At 35.4% G+C, this 17,765-nt stretch overlaps 1 protein-coding gene across 2 annotated transcripts; it reads left to right on the top strand.

Annotated features, from left to right (window-relative positions):
- Window positions 1–1,137: 1,137 nt before the first annotated feature.
- On the top strand, window positions 1,138–16,218 carry hapln1a (hyaluronan and proteoglycan link protein 1a). Of its 2 annotated transcripts, none has more exons than XM_056458377.1 (4): window positions 1,138–1,375; window positions 11,347–11,676; window positions 13,078–13,404; window positions 13,487–16,218. In XM_056458377.1, the coding sequence occupies exons 1-4, from the start codon at window positions 1,312–1,314 to the stop codon at window positions 13,774–13,776; spliced, it is 1,011 nt and encodes a 336-aa protein (XP_056314352.1). In that variant the 5' UTR covers window positions 1,138–1,311; the 3' UTR covers window positions 13,777–16,218. The 2 variants fall into 2 exon arrangements, with proteins under 2 accessions (XP_056314352.1, XP_056314353.1); XM_056458378.1 differs by having other exon boundaries at window positions 1,139–1,375; window positions 13,102–13,404.
- Window positions 16,219–17,765: the final 1,547 nt, after the last annotated feature.

Below are 17,765 nucleotides of genomic sequence, written 5' to 3'. Positions count from 1 at the left end.
AAGTCATTTCTTTCAGTGCACTGTGAACTTAATTCATTTGAGTTAACGAAGCAATTTGAGCACAGTAAACCCCAATAAATTGAGAGAACTCAAACCAACTGAGTACTGTAAAACCTAATAAGTTAAGGTAACTCAAACTGTTTGAGGAAACCGATTGCCACAAACCATTTGAGGTAAAAAAAAAAAAAAACTTACTCCATTTAAGTTGAAGTAATGAGGTGTTTAATTAACTTATTACCTTCAACACTGAGTTCAAAACTCTTTTCAAATGAGGAGAATTATCTTTCAGTAAATTTTGAGTTGACTACACTCATTTCATTTGATAAAGTTGACTGTTAGGTTTACAGTGTAGGTTGTTTTTACTGCCTTTAAAGTGAAATAACTTTTATATGTAGCACATTGCTGAAAACAATAATAAAATAATAATTAAAAAATTACACAATTTTCTATGGTTAATCAGTTGGGCCGATGGGAAGGTGTGAGTTTGTAGGATTTCTTGGCTGCTCATTAATCTGTCTGGCAGACTATGATGCAAAACACAACACAGGAGGTACAAGCAAATGAAAAGGCAATCAGTAAAGTCAAACACGCATTACAAACAGGTGGAGAGAGACTGTGTAATCCAGCATTTGAAAAGCTTATGAATGGCCTTCAATGTGTTTAATATCTTCTTAGTGGGGAGTCTATTGTTCCAAGTGAGACATGCTCCATGTTGGACAGATTTACTTTGAAGTGCTTGGACTACATGTTAGGAGAAAAATAATTTTTTGGCACAATTAAGAGAGTTTTTGGCACAATTTCACTATTATACAACGTATAATTAACTGCATATAATATAATCTAGCTACCAATGTGTTACCACATAGTCCTTTGTCTATTTTTTGTCTTCTTTTTCCTCATTTTAAAGGCAGTTACCTGATAGTCCTTATATAAACCCAACAATAATACAGCCTGAATTACATTTTGCACTCCCTTAAATCTAAACGGATAGCCATGCATAGCAAAAAGGGAAGCAGTTCTTATATATGAGGGAGTCAACACACACGCACAAAAAAAAAACGAAGGGTGATGGGCTTCGTCTCTCTCTAAGGGGAGGGGGAGTGGCTACAATTGGCCAAGGTTTCAATATAAGCCTTTTGTATGGACCTCTGAGGAGCCCAATCTTTTTGTGGCACAACTACCAACACCTTCACCTCTTCAACAACAACAACGGGAAGAAAGTATTTTTTTTTTCCACATTACTTTTTATTACCTGATTGCTTTAATTTTGTTGAGTAGTTTTTTTAGACAAAGAACATAACAAACGTGAAGATGATTGCTTTGTTTTCTGTGGCATTGGTGGTCTTTGCAAGCAGTCTGCATGTTGACGCACAAGGTAAGAATCACTTTTGATCCCTTTGTGCATGAATGAATGAATGAATGAAGGGTCCAGCATGCATCTGTGTATGCGTCTGTGCATATTAGAGTGTGATAAATAAATATAATACTTCGAAATATATATTGAATAATATTTTAATATTATATATATATATATTAAATTATCAGAGTTAGATGCTAATAAAAAGGTCAGAATGACTAGTATAATATTTGCATTGTATAACCATACATTCCTCAATGGATTTTACTGACAATGCTGATGTAATGAACCCCATTTTAAATGCAATTTTCCACTATTAATCTCTAAAATACTGAGAAACTCTTCCTACTATAAAGACACACACCCACAAAGGTGCAGCTCAGCAGATTTCCATTACTTTAAAACCATCTGCTGCAGGTAATTTAACAGTTGTTGACAGTTAGTGTGAGAAGTGAGCCATCACCAACTGACCACAAGACACGACTCTACATCTTAATGAAAATCTAATGCCCTTTCTTGAGGGTAAACGCCAGATTGGCTTTTGATGATGTCAGGAGCACATTGGTGACCAAAGAGCCACACAGTGGATCTTTATATTCCCCGTACTAAGCATTATGGGTTTACCAAATCCTCTGAATTTGCACTCGAGTCGCTGAATGCTTGTATTTAATAGGAGCATCGGCAAGATTAACAGCCCACAACAATGTAAAGAGTTGCTGAATGCAATCCCTTTTCCGTCTGAGGCAATGCAGTGTAAAGCCATGGGTTTGAATGGATTGGGCTGGGCTGGGGCTGATGGAGAAGAGGTGGGGACTGGAGGACGGAGTGAAAGGGTCCTCAAGACAGGCCTGATTCAAGAAGGCTCTGTTCAAGACATAATGCAGCCATTAGTCAGGCATGGCTGAGCAGGGAGGTGTGTGAAAGAAAGAGGATGCCTTTGTGTGAAGAAAGGGGGAGATAGTGAGCGGGAGGCTTTCTAATGAACCTGATTTAACACTTGCAAAGAGAGCCAGACAGAGAGATAACCGTAAATGTCAATGCATGGTTGTGACTGAGGGAGTGTCGTCCAGCTGTGCACAATAATTCATGCCTTGTACTGGCCTCTGCTTGCTCAGCAAAGTGTAGGAAGTGAAGATTAGCCGTCAGGACTGTCTGACTGTGAAGGAGCGATTCCATATGACAGTTGTGTACACAGATGTGAAGCCCCAATCAGTGTGTTTTCATCCATTTAGTGTTGTGTACCTCACACAAAGCATCAGTTTGGGCTCCAGTTGATGTAGCACATGTGTCCAAGACGCAAGTAATAAACAAACATGTGTATTAAATGGCTGTGTTGAATGATTTTATGTTATTATTTTGTACTTTTATGTTTTAGTTTACAAAAGGTATCTGATGGATTGCTTATATAACCTTTTTATAGTGATTTAGAGCCTTGGAATTTGTATCAAATTGACATTTTATTGTTTTATGTATATTGCTTTATTATTATTAAATAATTAAAGTGTAGTAACAATATTAGTAATAATATTTTGATTAGTATAAATTAAACATACAGTGTTATAACCAGTGTTGTGCTAGTTACTGAAAAATAGTAACTAGTTACAGTTACTAGTTACTTCATTCAAAAGGGAAGTCAATTACTTTATCGATTACTTATCAATTACGCAATAATTAAAACTAATGCAGTACTGTTAAAAGTAATTTTTGAGTTCTTTTCCAAAGAACTTTTTTAATGCTCCCATTAATCCGCTTGTTAAGTCTTGACGTATCAGTGACGTATGGAATACTGTTTCCGGGTCCAAGTCGCTACTCCTTTGAATTGAAAAAATATTTGTTAATGGCCACTTTTTAGTCCTATCACACATTAAAGTGAATTTTATATAAATTCATAGTGTACACAACAGTCTCTGGACTAGCTGCATCACAAATACCAAAATTTTAACTATTTATAAAAAATGTATCACTTTCTGGCCCTCGGATATCAGGCATGGTCGAGATTTTTGAAAGTATTACTTCGCTTTGTAAATGTTTATTATTACCATTTGATGAGTCTCCCTGTACAGTTAGATAGAGCACTTGGACCCGGAAGCCGCTTCGCTTGACGTCACACTTAACAAGCGTCCCATATAACGTCACGTTATCAAACTAACCACAAATTAAACGTGTTACGTCAACAAACTTATGAAAAGTAAGCTGTGTATATTCAAAGTGCAAAATCTGTTGTTGTATAACAGCTATAAAAACACTGTATGTAAAACAATAAACAAATAAATCACAGCTTTTTTCTGAGCAATAAAGCACTACATTTTAAATAGCATGTTCTAAAATATAACAGAAATGTGTCATTGTGTCTACTTAATTAATTTTGTTATACAGATAACTAATGTGTGCTTATTCATTTGAAACAACAAACATAGAAGTATTAGTAATTCATAATAATAACGTTAATAGTGTCTCAGTCTCTCTTCCACTCACAATCGGTCTACCTCGCGCACATTCGGTCTCTCTCGCGAGCACACTTGACCTCTCTTGGGCACACCCGGTCTCTCTCGTGTGCACTCGGTCTCTCTCACATCCATTTAATCTCTGCTTTCGCTTGACTTTTGTCAAGTCTGCCGCCGATGTGTCTTCTTTGCGGTGGTTGGTTGGCATCCCCCAATCCCACAATGTGTCAGTGCTGTAAACAGAAAGATGTAGGCTAGACTGCAGCCAAAAATAATTAACTTGCCAAGTAACGGACAAACGCATCATATTGTAATGTTAACAGAGTTACTATATTTAAAAAGTAATGCGTCAAAGTATTAGTTACTGTCAAAAGTAATGCCGTTACAGTAACGCATACTAGTAACGCGTTATTGCTCAACACTGGTTCTAATAATATCTATTGGTGAAAGTAAGACTTTTATTTTATGTTTTTGGAAAACTTTTTTTTTACGTTGTAGATTATCACAAATGAATGGTTTCTGTTTCCAAATACATTTTTTATTCCTGTTTAATCCTTTACTTACCCCATCAAAAAAATGTCACACTAGTTAACACACATTTTTTTTCAACACATCCCATAATTTCTAAAATATTAGCCTCTACCAAATTGTTGTCAGTTTATGGTTAAAGTAAGAACTTAATACACATACTATTAAAAATACATTTAAAAAACACACAAAAAAACAAGAAAACATGTTCAATGAGAATCTGAAATATTTTATGGCATACTTAAAAAAGTGATTTAGTATTCAAAATATATATATATTTTTTTTTTATACTAAATCACTTTTTTAAGTATGCCATGAAATATTTCAGATTCTCATTTAACATGTTTTCTTGTTTTTTGTGTGTGTTTTTTACAATAAAACCAAAATCAAGTGTAATAGTGCAACAGGATGTTTGTTTATTTTTATTTTTATTTTTTTTGTAAACCACTGATGCTGTTTGTAAGCCAATATTTAAAACAGTCATTATTTAAATGAATAATATTCATTATTTAAAACAGTAACAACATGGTCAACAGATTGGTAGAGGGTCAGTCAAAGGGTTAAAATTTAGCGTATTCCTGTGTTGTAATTTATTCCTTTTAATTGTTGTCACAATTACTTAGCGGTCACATGATCCCAAAGAATCATTACTACCATATCATGGCTTGGTATTTATTATTGCTATTTTTAATATTTAATTTAGTATGTATTATAATCTTATTACTACATTATCCTAACTCCAGTAGTCATGATTATGCCCTAAATGCAGCTTTTGTTTTGTTTTCCCTGAAAGCATTTATGTTTCATTATCTTTCTTCTGCCAAATGTCTTGGTGGGTGGGAAAGAGGTTGTTTTAAATATTTCAGCCACCACAGCACTTCCACACCGCCATTCAAGAGTAAACACTTTTCTTTCTGTTTGCTTATAAGAGCAGGAATAAAGAATGGCTGGAGATGGGGGATGGGATGTCATAAAGGGACTGGTGGGAGCTGGGTACATAGAGAATATCATGGCTTGGTGGAATTGGAATGATTTTTGGTAGCTTGTATGCAATCACAATCCCCACACTCTCCTCATAACTAGGGCCAGACAGAATCTGCGGACATGTTTTAGTATTTCTGCGGAAAACTTTGTGAAAAAATCTGCGGATTTATGCAGAATTATTTTGGAAGTATTGTAACTAAAAAAACGATGGATTTGCATTGTAAAAAACAGCTTTTTAACTTTTATTTAATATTTACAATGCAAATCCATCTAGATCCACTTATTTTGTAAACAAAGCAAGTCTATCATGTAATATATCTACTAAAATACAGAAAAATTACTTTATAAATTGTATTGTAAATAAATCAAATGAACACGTTCATATTAGTCAATAATATTACTGAAATTAATTTAAAAGCTCAATAAATATAAATTGACACACATTTACACAAGTAAATAAATAGACTCAAACCGCCTTTCCAATGCACATAACAAACAGACCATTGTCCATTTCCAAAGGAGAGTAGTCTGGGAGCTGCATGGAGTTACGATCATCTCCGTATGCAGAAAATTCGGATACGTTGAAAGATTTCAACTCAGGCAACTAGACCGTATGCGACCAGCCGACTGGATGTGGTGTATTCCAGTGTTGTCCAAGCAGATCCGTGAGCGCGAGATGAGAAATACTTGATTTTCTGTTATTTTTTTTAATCAGAAAAAAGTCTGTATAAAAAAAAATTCTATTCATAAATGAATCATAAAAAATATATTTTTTATGTTGTCTCCATATACCCTCCAAATGTGTTAGCTGTCTGAGTTTCTAGTATTCATTCATTCATTCATTCATTTAACCGTGACAAAGTTGAAAATTCTGTGCGACTGCCACAAGGGGGCATATTTCGACAGTCATGTTCGAATGACGTGTGCAGTGGGAAGGGGGCTAGAATCATCACTGCACTATTTAATATTTCCACATTTAAAATTGTACTTATCCACTGCACATATACATTTGTAATCATGTCCATATATATATCTGCATACTGAGGACGCACGTTTCTTCACGAGAAGTGCTGCAATTTGTCACGTGCAGCCACGCGTAGTACTGCTGCAGCAAAGGCCGCCTTTTCATAAAAAAATGTAAACATTTTTGTGCTTTATGCAATAGCCACCACCAAGGAATAACCACTTTTCCGTTGACTTTCAGTTGTCGATAGTTTTTGTCACATTTAAAAGGTGTGTTTGCGCATGAAGCTTGAGCGTTTAGATGTGAGGGACCGAGCAAAAGAACGCTCGATTCAGCTCCGTCGATGCCTCGAGTGTCAGGGTTTCTTTCTTTCTTTATTTTGGAGATAATGAATACATATGTGTATTCACATATGAATACAACATAAAGACATAATACTTTACAAATTACGTGTCCACTTTTGTAGGCTCAACACAATTTCATAGATCTAGATAAAATAGCCTATAAGCTATATTGAAATCGTTTAAAGATATACAAATATCGGATATAATAAAAAAATTAAATAAACCAATATAAAACAAACAAAAGCTATAAAGATTTAGGTACAGTTGAAGTCAGAATTATTAGCCCCCTGTTTATTTTTTCCTTCAATTTCTGTTTAACGGAGAGATTTTTTTCAACACATTTCTAAAGATAATAGTTTTAGTAACTCATTTCTAATCACTGGTTTATTTTATCTTTTCCATGATGACAGTGAATAATATTTGACTAGATATTTTTCAAGACACTTCTATACAGCTAAACGTGACATCTAAAGGCTTAACTAGGTTAATTAGGTTAACTAGGCAGGTTAGGGTAATTAGGCAGGTTATTGTGTAACGATGGGAAAAAAAAATTTGATTAAAGGGGCTAATAATTTTGACCTTAAAATGGTTAATAAAATATGAAAAACTGCTTTTATTCTAGCCGAAATAAAACAAATAAGACTTTCTTCAAATAAAAAATATTATCAGACATACTGTGAAAATTTCCATGCCCTGTTAAACATCATTTGGGAAATTTTAAAAAATTCAAAGGTGGGCTAATAATTCTGACTTCATTTGAAAATACAGTGTAATATAAACAAAATAAACCATTTTGAACTTTAACTTTACAACTTATTTTAAAATAGAAACTTATTTTATCAAAGGGCTTTAATTTTAGACAGTTAAGACTATTTAGTTACAAACTAATTAGAGTAAGCCTACTTGAAAAATTTTATGTTGGCGCAGGATCTGAGCGGTATTGGTTTACCTGCGAGCAAGCTCACGACAATGGAGCAGAATGCTTTGCTGAGTTTAGTATGCATTCACATGCAGTTTAGTATGTTCACTATGTTACATAACTGCCCCCTGCTGGCCATGTATTTCTTGTGTTCGACCATGTTGTGCCGCACTTTACTGCAGTAATGTGCGAGATCGCTTTAATTCACTCGCGCATTCTCAGTAGCCACATCTGTACTTCTAATTATTAATAGCAACCTGTACATATATTCATCTATTGTCCGTTCATTGCTAATACAACCTGTATATAATGTTCAAAAAACATCCATCTGTAAATATTAAACACAGTTTTTCTATAATTGCACTTTATTAACTATATCCTGCACTTGCTGCTATTGCACTCCTGGTTGGACTAAAACTGCATTTAGTTGTCTTGTACATGAGTAATGACAATAAAGTTGAATCTAATCTAATCAATAGCAACAAAGCTTGTACGTGTGAAAGTCAAAATCCAAAAAGCTTTAATATAAAGGAGGACTTTTCTAAATTAGTAGCTGCTGTACTGGAGGTTGTGCTTAATCATTTAATGAGAGATTAATCATCTGATCCTTCAAGCTTGTAACTTTGGCACACTGTCTCCTACGTGAGAGTTTATTAGGAAGAAAGTGTTAGAGAGACTGCATGACTCACAATGAAGTGTAAAAAGGGATCAGAAGTGTGGCGTGAATGAATGTGGCGTGAATACTGTAGGGATCAGTTTCAATAAATTCTAGAATGAGGAAGATCTCTCATCAGTTGGTCATAATGTGATCGATGTGCTGTATAATTAAAGGGGGGAAACAGTAGAGTACAGGCTTCTGATCAGTGAAGTGCGCAGATGTTCAGCACACGTGCGTTCATTTTGAGCACCGGTTAGGCACATGTTACAATAGTTTGGAAGGCTCCAGCTCAGTTGGGTGAGAGCTATAATAGTCGGCTAAGGTAAAGTAAGTGGTTTGAAGCAGAAGGCAGAAAGTCTTGAGTGCCTGCTAATGAGTGCCATATTTGTTTCAAGCATGTGGGAAAGGTTTTCCTGGATACACTGCATCTGAGTTTAAAGGTTAGTTGTAAAACATGCTGGTCAGAAGCACAATGCCTGGAGCTGCCATTAAGAACTGCTTTGGGGAAGTCAAGCCAAAAATTATCAAACAATCAAAAGATTTCTTTCTTTTATATTCACAGAGGCAGCTTTTTTTTTAAATAAAGAAAATCTAATAAAACGTTAATATTGCCAGATATTATTACAATTGGAAGTGGGTGATTTGCATTACTTGACATTAAAAATGCTTCTAAATCATCTATGAATCTTAATTAACAGTAATTCCATTATAAACAATTACACTATTTGATTTTAATGAATTTTAAATTATTTAATTGAACGGAGATTTAAAAAAATGCATTTATTTGTATTGATAATTGATATTTAAAGGAATAGTTAACCCAAAATTGAAAATTATCCCATAATTCACTCACCCTCAAGCCATCCTTTCTGGATAGGTGAACTACTCTGTAGCAAAACTTTTAAAGTTGTGCCAACTGATTTTTTTTTGTCTACAGAACTAGAATGCCAGAAGTTGAAAAAAAAAAACAACAACAATCCTTATTTTCTTTCGTTTTTTTTGGCATGTACTTTTGGAAACATCAGTTGCACTGACTTAAAATGTCTGAAGTTGAGTGAACAAAAAAAAACTTTTTTTGAAAGTGATACTAAGAAATAATACATTATCAGGTAAAAAAAAGTAAAACAGAGACAAATGTTAACAAAACATTTATTTGACACATAATTAGATAAAGGACAGAAGGCATAAAATAACAGTAAACAAGACCAGGATCAAAACATGGCAGGACAAACAGGGAAAACCACTTTGTAATGCTTCACAGGGAAAAACAAAACTCAGCAAAGAGTCCGCGTGACTGATTTATAGTGATCAGACCATCATGAGCTTCCAGCTGTGCGTGTGTAATCAGGAGAAAGCAGAAACTGGTTTCCATTTAAATTATAGTTTGAGCATTTGATTTGTCATTTAATTGTTACAGGATTTTACTGAGTTGTTCGTGGAAATTAAATATTAAATACATTTTCTCATTTGAGAATGCATTTTGATTTATTATTTGATTGTTTGAGCATTTGATTTATCATAGTTGTTTTGAAAGTTTGATTTATTATTAGATTTTATTTTACACATTTGAAATTTCGTTTTAATTGTGTTAGGAAAAAACTTCCATATATAAATACATACAACAGTTAAATACTAATGAACAATTCACATGCGCTAAGCGTTTCTTATTGTAGAACAAACTAGGTAAATGTGAGATGAAAATTCACATTAAAAGTCTTTCTGTCTTTCTGTAAAAAAATGACAAATGAGTAATCATTTCAAATTACAATGGCATTATTGCAGTAGTATTTTGTTGTTGTTGTTGTTGTTGTTGTTAATAATAATAATGACATTACTGTTTTTATTAGTGTTACTATTATTTTTGTCGTCGCTAGTGTTAGAAATTCTGCAACTTTTATTTTTTCAAGTAAGGAGGTCTGAGATTAACTCAACTTAAAATATAAAGTTGGCAGAAGTTTTTTTGGGGTGAACTTGCAAAGTTCTTTTTAACAAATTGAAGAAAATATGTATTTAGGTTAAGTAAACATGGTAAATGTACAGTAGTTGTACAGACATTTTTACTGATTTTTGCCAAAAAAAAAAAAAAAACTAGTAATTTCAACTTTTTTCAAGGTGGATTTTTTACAGTGTGGTTCTTCCATCTTGTATATTAGCATTGGGAAGTGGCCCATTTTAAGCTTCCAAAAGTGCATAAATCCAATCTATGACAAATCATGGATACAATTTAAAACGACTCCAACTGTGTTTGTCTGAAGGGAGAAACACAGAGGCATAATTTTACAGTATATGGGATAATGTTGGATAATTTAAATTTTTGGGTGAATAATTCCCTTAAATTCAGTTCATCTACTTAATAATGTTAGCAAATGAACCATATTGCCATTTTTTAAATAATAATTTTAGTTGATACAGTTGGTTTTCAAATTTATATTAAATGGCACTCTGAACATTTGGTTATTTGACATGTTTCTTATAGCTGGGTCATAGATTTTCAGGTCAGTCAACATACAGTAGGTTGAATGGTTTGCATTGTAGACACGTTTACCCAAGAGAGACTGAATGGTGCCTTAAGCTAAATCTAATCTAAAAAGTCTTCTATGTAATTGACACTTTGAAAGTTGAGTACAGCCAGCTAGGATAACTCTTGGGTCTGTTTTAGTTTTCTTGATATCCATCAAACATTACATCAAAGAGCTGTGATGGATTTTAGCCTCCCAGACTCGAGCAGAGATCAGGAAACATCTTGAGGAGCAATACAAGACAATTATACCCCTAACAACAAGCAGACTGTATCAACTACTACCAGACATACACTGTAGACCCTGTGAAGTTGAGCATTACAGGGAGAACATTTGTCTTCATTGACACAAAATAGGAGGATGATGGCTGGGGTTTCTCAGTGTGTGTGTGTGCCATCTGATTCCAGTAAATCATAATTGGATTATTATTTGTGTGGCGCTTGCTTTTTCCTTTCAGTTGAGTAATGATGGCAGGCTTATTTAAACTTTAAGACAAAATATATGGATAGCCATAAAATCTAACCAAAAAAAATCACCAAACTCTTGTTTTCTGTCATTGTAATAATAAACTACACCCCCAGTGGGGATTCAATACACTTTGAAAGAACTTTCTAATTGTTTGATTTCAGCTGGTGGATCAAGGGTCAAGGTCTACGCCAACAGAGGTGACAATATAACTCTGCCCTGCAGACTGGATGGTCAATCCACTTTATTCGGAAACAGAATCCATTGGACCAAAGTTGAGGATGACTCAAAAGAAACTGACGTGCTCATCTCCATGGGCTTCCACAAGAAGGCCTACGGAAGTTATCAAGACCGTGCTTACCTGTTGGAGGTGGATGACAGTGATGCAACCCTGGTTATTACAGACCTAGATGTGAACGATTATGGCACATACAAGTGTGAGTTCATCGATGGTATGAATGACATGGTTCTTGAGGTGGATCTTGAAGTGCAAGGTAATTTTTTAAAATGATTATTTCATGCTGTCATATAAGTAAGCATTTAAACTGTAGCGCTTGCATGTAAAAGGGCCTCTACAGTCAAATGAATGGTCATATAATAGTAGACCTTTGCCACATATCATATGTGTCTGTGTTGGCATGTTTGAACTGACTGTATATCAAAAACACTGTACAGCAACCTTGAGCTTGTGAAAGGCAAGTATTGCAATAACTATTTGTAGTTGTTAAAGGGTAAATTCATGCTAAAATATAAATTCTGTAATTTATTACCACCCATCACATTCAAAACCCATAAGATTTTAGATCTTTGGGATACAATTGAATTTTTTTAAATGAAATTTAAGAGGTTTCTTTCTCTCCACTAAAACTAAGTTTCAAAATGTTTATAAAGCGATTACAATATCCTCAGAGTAAAATTTACTCAGGTCAGAGAGTATTTGGTCCCTCTTTAAATAAGGAAAAACAGGTTGGTAATAAGTAAAGCTGATGTTTGTGGAGTTGCTTAATGATCTTCTGCTGAGATTTTGAGAGATTCAATGTATTATATTTCAACTGATTTCATCTGAGGCTGTGACTGAAGTCAGTTGCAGTTTTGTGTTTCTCTTCTGTGTTTCTGTTTATTAACAGAAGGTGTTCATCAACAGTGCTCAATCATGACCTAAATAATCCTTCCATTGTCTCATTAACTTGAGTAACTTTAACTCAATTTAGAGAGGGGCCAAATACTATCTAAACTGAGTAAATCTTACTCAGAGGATTTTGCTGTAAGGGATAGTTGACCCAAAAAATAAAATGTGCTTATTATTTACTCACTATCAAGTGGTTTCAAACCAATATGAGTTCTATTTTATGAGATATTTCTAAGAAAGCTGAAAATCTGTAACCATTTTCTTAAATTGTAGGAAAAAATACTATGGACGTCAAAGGCTTGTTTCAAACATTCATCAAATGATCTTATTTTATGTTCAGTAGAAGAAAGAAACCCTAGCAGGTTTGTGTCAAATGAAGGGGGATTAATAGGGCAAACTATCCCTTTGTTGTATTTGAGATCTCAACAGACATCAGTACTCAAAATGCTTTCTTAAGCAACCTCCATTGCAGATCGTCCCAAGGAACAGTAGGGATCTTTAAACTGAAACATGAGATGCATGAACAGAATTAATTAGGCTGGCACAACTATGTAGCTATTATTACCTTTTGAACAATGGCTTTAAAGATTGAAGCCCTGTAAGTAATTTCCTCTTTGAATATTTGTTTTTTTTCAAACACTGTACCATAAAAATGTTTAATCTATACTATGCAGGGAAGCTCTCTAAAAGGCTATTATTCTATTATCCGTTGATAGGGGTGGTAATAAAATCAACCTATGTTAAAGTCAGCCAAACTTTTCCTTAGGGAAAGATTCTCGTTCTTTCACAGGGGTTGTTTTTCCATACTCTCCTCGTTTGGGACGGTACAACCTCAACTTCCAAAATGCCGTGGCAGCATGTCAGGAGCAGGATGCAGTGGTCGCCTCCTTCGAGCAGCTTTATGGGGAATGGAAAAGTGGGCTGGATTGGTGCAATGCCGGCTGGCTCAATGACGGAACTGTGCAGTATCCTATCACCAAACCCAGAGAGCCCTGTGGAGGTGCAAGGGCTACAGCTGGTCTGAGAAATTATGGCCAACGGGACAAGTCCAACAGCCGCTATGATGTGTTCTGCTTCACAGCCGGGCTTAAAGGTAAGTTGAACAATTCACTCTTAGTAATTAAAGTAGTACTGTATGTGTCCACAAACCTGAAACTTGTTTATTTACACCACAGGGCGCTTTTACTACCTGATCCAGCCCAAGAAGCTCAACTTTGATGAGGCCGTCGATGCATGCAAGAGAGATGGAGGTGAGATCGCAAAGGTCGGCCATATGTTTGCAGCCTGGAAGCTGCAGGGATATGACCGTTGTGATGCCGGTTGGCTTGCTGATGGTAGCGTACGTTACCCGATCTCCAGGCCCAGGAAGAACTGCAGTCCCACGGAGGCTGCTGTTCGCTCTGTTGGCTTCCCCGACAAAAAGCAGAAGCTGTATGGTGTCTATTGCTATAAACCTCAGCAGTAAAGCAATTCATGTCATATCACCAACCAAAGAGAAGCAATACAGCAGTCCCCACTCCAAACTTACGAAGGACTTTTGCATGAACTAGCCTTAACTGTGACAACCATTATAGTAAGGATACTGTAAAGAACAGGAGTGTCCAGTCCTGCTTCCAGAGTGCCAACATCCTGCAGGTTTTAACTCTTACCGACTTATCTAGAAGTTTCCAGGGCCAAATTTCAAATGATACACGTGTGCACTTGCGGATATACAATGTCTGCCAGGTGCACATGTCTTTTAAGTCCATGAGAGTGTAATGCAGGGGTGGACAAGTTCAGTCCTGAAAATCCACAGTGCTTTAGTGATGGCTGCTTTCCAATCACTGCTTCATGAAGCTTTGGATCACTGATTCGAAACAAAAGATTTGTAAAGGTTTCAGAGTGCATGTCAAACGAGCAAGGTCAGTGGCAGATTTAGGCATGGGCAATATGGGCGACACAACCCCCCCCTCCCCTCTTTACTTTCGCAAACCCCCACCCCCTCCTCAACCCCCCCGCCATGTTATTCACTATCATCTGCGAAAGGGTGGCATGAACACCGTGAGGGCATGATCGTTGTTTGCCTAGAGCGCCAGTTAAGCTTGTGACGGTGCGGGGCAAGGTCATATGATTTCAGTAAATGGGGCCTCGTTATGTCATAACATTATGTTTTGAAAATGTAATGCTTCTCCACTTGGCAGCGATCTGTGTAATATCCTAAAATCCACATGAATGATTTAACTTCATTCAGATTGCCCTCCAGTGGTAAAACGCTGAACAGGTTTCATAGTTTATACCTGATCCTGGATCATTTTACAAGTTTGTTGATGTTTTAATAAGAAAAGTTAATTGTCTCTTGTCCTCTTGTCTTGAGCCCATAACCATTTAATTATATTACATGAAGCTATGTGCATTTATAGGTTACACTTTCAATTTTAAGTTCGGAATATGTTTAAAAAGTAAATTCTGGTGCAGTAACACGTCAGGGCGTCCCGAGTTCGAGGAGATTTCCCAACCCTACCCCTCATTCTCTCTCTCCAACTTCACTTTCTGTCTCATTACTGTCCTGTCTAATAAAGCCAAAAAGGCCAAAAATAAATCCTAAAAAAAAAAAGTAAATTCTAATGCATGTTTTGACTTATCAACATTTTGACCACCAGGTGTCTCTAGCATGTGCTGTTTTGAACACTAAGGAACAATGAATCATTTTACGATGCAATTGATTCAATTGTTTTGAAACTTTGTTTCTCCCATCACTACAGTCCTGCCAACACAATCTGACGGCAGTTTGTAACTTTTTGATTTAGTAGCAAATTCGTATGAATTTGTGCAATCTCATTCGTACAATTTAGTACAATTTGCTCATCCCCTAATGACGGTTGGGTTTAGTGGTGGGGTTGGGTGCCACGTCTCTTTTTTAAAATCGCACATTTTCTTACGACTGAATTAGCCACTAAATTGACAAAACGTAAAATACGTTTCCTCATGAGATCAGGCTGGTCCTGCAGAGCACAACTCCAACCTCCATCACCAGAACAAGCTAATCAGAGTCTAAGTCAGGGCTGGGCAATTTTGGTCCTAAAGAGCCACTATACTGCAGAGTTTCGCTCTAACACTCATCAAACATACCTGAACAAGCTAATACACATACTCCAATATCATTAAAAGCTACAGGCATGTGTGTTTGATTAGATTTGGAGCTAAACTCTGCAGCACACAGGGCCCTCTAGGACTGAAGTTCCCAATTTACGCTTTAAGGGCTACCAGAAAGCAACAGACTGGTGAGTATTTAACAAGGTTGGTTAAAAGAACTGCAGAACTGTGGCTCTCCAGGTCCGAACTTGCCCACCTTTGGTGTAGGTTGTCACATTCATAAGATTAGCATTCAGGAAGGTACTTGACAAGCTCCTACTTTGCAGTCTCTATACACACTTCTGCCGAGAACACACTTTGGTGAGCTTCAAGCCTTTGGTAAGCCTCTATCTGACATTCAAAGTGATATTATGCCACAAAACTGCACACTCAGAGGAAGACTGCAAGAGTGTAGGGTTCCATTTAAGATTAGGCCTACACTAAAAAAAAAATAAGTTCTGCGAAATTGTTGCAAACAATTTATATTTGTTGAATTTAAACAAACTAATTAAATGTTCAACTTAATTTTTGGTTTAAAATCAGCTTAGATATATTATTTACAACCACTTAACTTAAAGTTAGTAAATCCAAGGAATAATCTTTGAATAGATTTTTTTAGTGTAGTGAGTCTGAAGAGCTAGTTTTAATAATAGTAGGAGCTAAGCACTGCAGGATATTGACCCTCCAGGAAAAGGTGTGGGCACCCCTTGTAAAGACCATACCACACCATTCATAATATTAATGGCAACAGTTATTTTATACCATTTACTTTTTATATAGGCTTGTTCACCTCATGTGTACATATATATATATATATATATATATATATATATATATATATATATATATATATATATAAAGCATCAGCAGAATAACACAACATTTTCCGAAAAGAAATTCAGCTGGAAGAGTATCTGAAATCTCACCATTTTGTTTACAACCCCTTTTAGTACATTTAAATGTGAGTTTGTGAAGAATCGTAATTGTTGCATTGAAGTTAAGTATTTAAGTAATCCTAATGGTATAAACTTGACAGAAAGTTTTTGAAACTTGCCCAAACAGCAAAGCAAAAAATGGACCTGACATCTTTCTTTCCCTTAAACATTTTTGTGAAATGCTAATCTCCTTTTTTTACTTTTAATCTCCTTTAAAATCTCTTATATTGTTGTATTATCTAATGCTCTAAACTGTGACTTTTTATCTGTTTGAAAAATCAAATGAATGTTTTTTTGGACTTTATTATATTAGCAATATGCATATCTAATTCCATTTCAGTGTTCATTTCTCATGGCTACTCCTTACATTATTATGATGTATTTTCTCAACCATTACATGCTTTTTCTGAATCGCGAAAGAAGCCGTTTTCCAGTTCCTGTCCTTAAAAGAAGAACCATTTCATTTTTGTTTGATTCAGCATAGAACGACAAGTATTTCATCACAGACCTTAGCAGAATTTGACAGACCGCTGTGTTATTTGTGATATGCTGGAAAACTACATGTACACTAAGCAAATCATTTAGCATCCAGCTGTATATTCACAACAATGTTTCAAGACCAGCTTAAGCCTATAGATGCTTAAGTGTAGAGATGAATACGTCTGAATTGAATATTGTCATGCCAGTGGGAAAAAGAGCAGAGCAGCATTAAAAGCCATGTACAAAATCATGCCTAAGTTGGATTCATGACAGGCACAGTGTGGAAGATTTCAGATAATGAGATCTGTGTTTACTAATGAACGTATACCATCTATTACTTGTATTGATATATGTTGTTTGTTTATGGGAGGGTAAAATATTCTCTTCCTGTAATTCAGCTTTGAACCGCAGAAGCCACAGTGCACATATGTGATTCTTTTTTTGCTTGATTTTTGTCTTTTTTTAAATGCACAAAATATCTTTTTTTTTTTTTTTATCTGAAATGCAGTGTATGGTTAATGAATCAAATCAGATTTTAAATGAAAAAATAAAACCCCATAAAAAGTGAAACGTTTTCTGTTCTTCATTTTCCACCAAACTGTGGATATACGTGTGCAGTGTCTGTAATTATGCATTTTGAAAGTCCAGATGCTGAATACACCATGTTTGTTGCAGTATGAATGCCAGTTGGCTTCAGGTTCCCTACACAAACCATTTCAATAACTTAGAGAAATAGATTACAGTGTGATACTCAACTCTGCTTTTGGAAACAAAAAGTTATTGCCATCTTTAAACAAGAAGTTCTTGCTGATATTTTCTACTATGTCTCTCTGTGCATTATTCATAAAGTTCCCATGAGGAAGAGCAAAAGCAGTAAAAGTCATATTGTAATACACTTTATTTAAAGCTGTTATATCTCAACAGTAAG

Source organism: Danio aesculapii, chromosome 5 (genome assembly GCF_903798145.1).
Source record: "Danio aesculapii chromosome 5, fDanAes4.1, whole genome shotgun sequence".
NCBI classification, from domain to species: Eukaryota; Metazoa; Chordata; class Actinopteri; order Cypriniformes; family Danionidae; genus Danio; species Danio aesculapii.
This window is presented reverse-complemented; position numbering and strand designations above follow the sequence as displayed.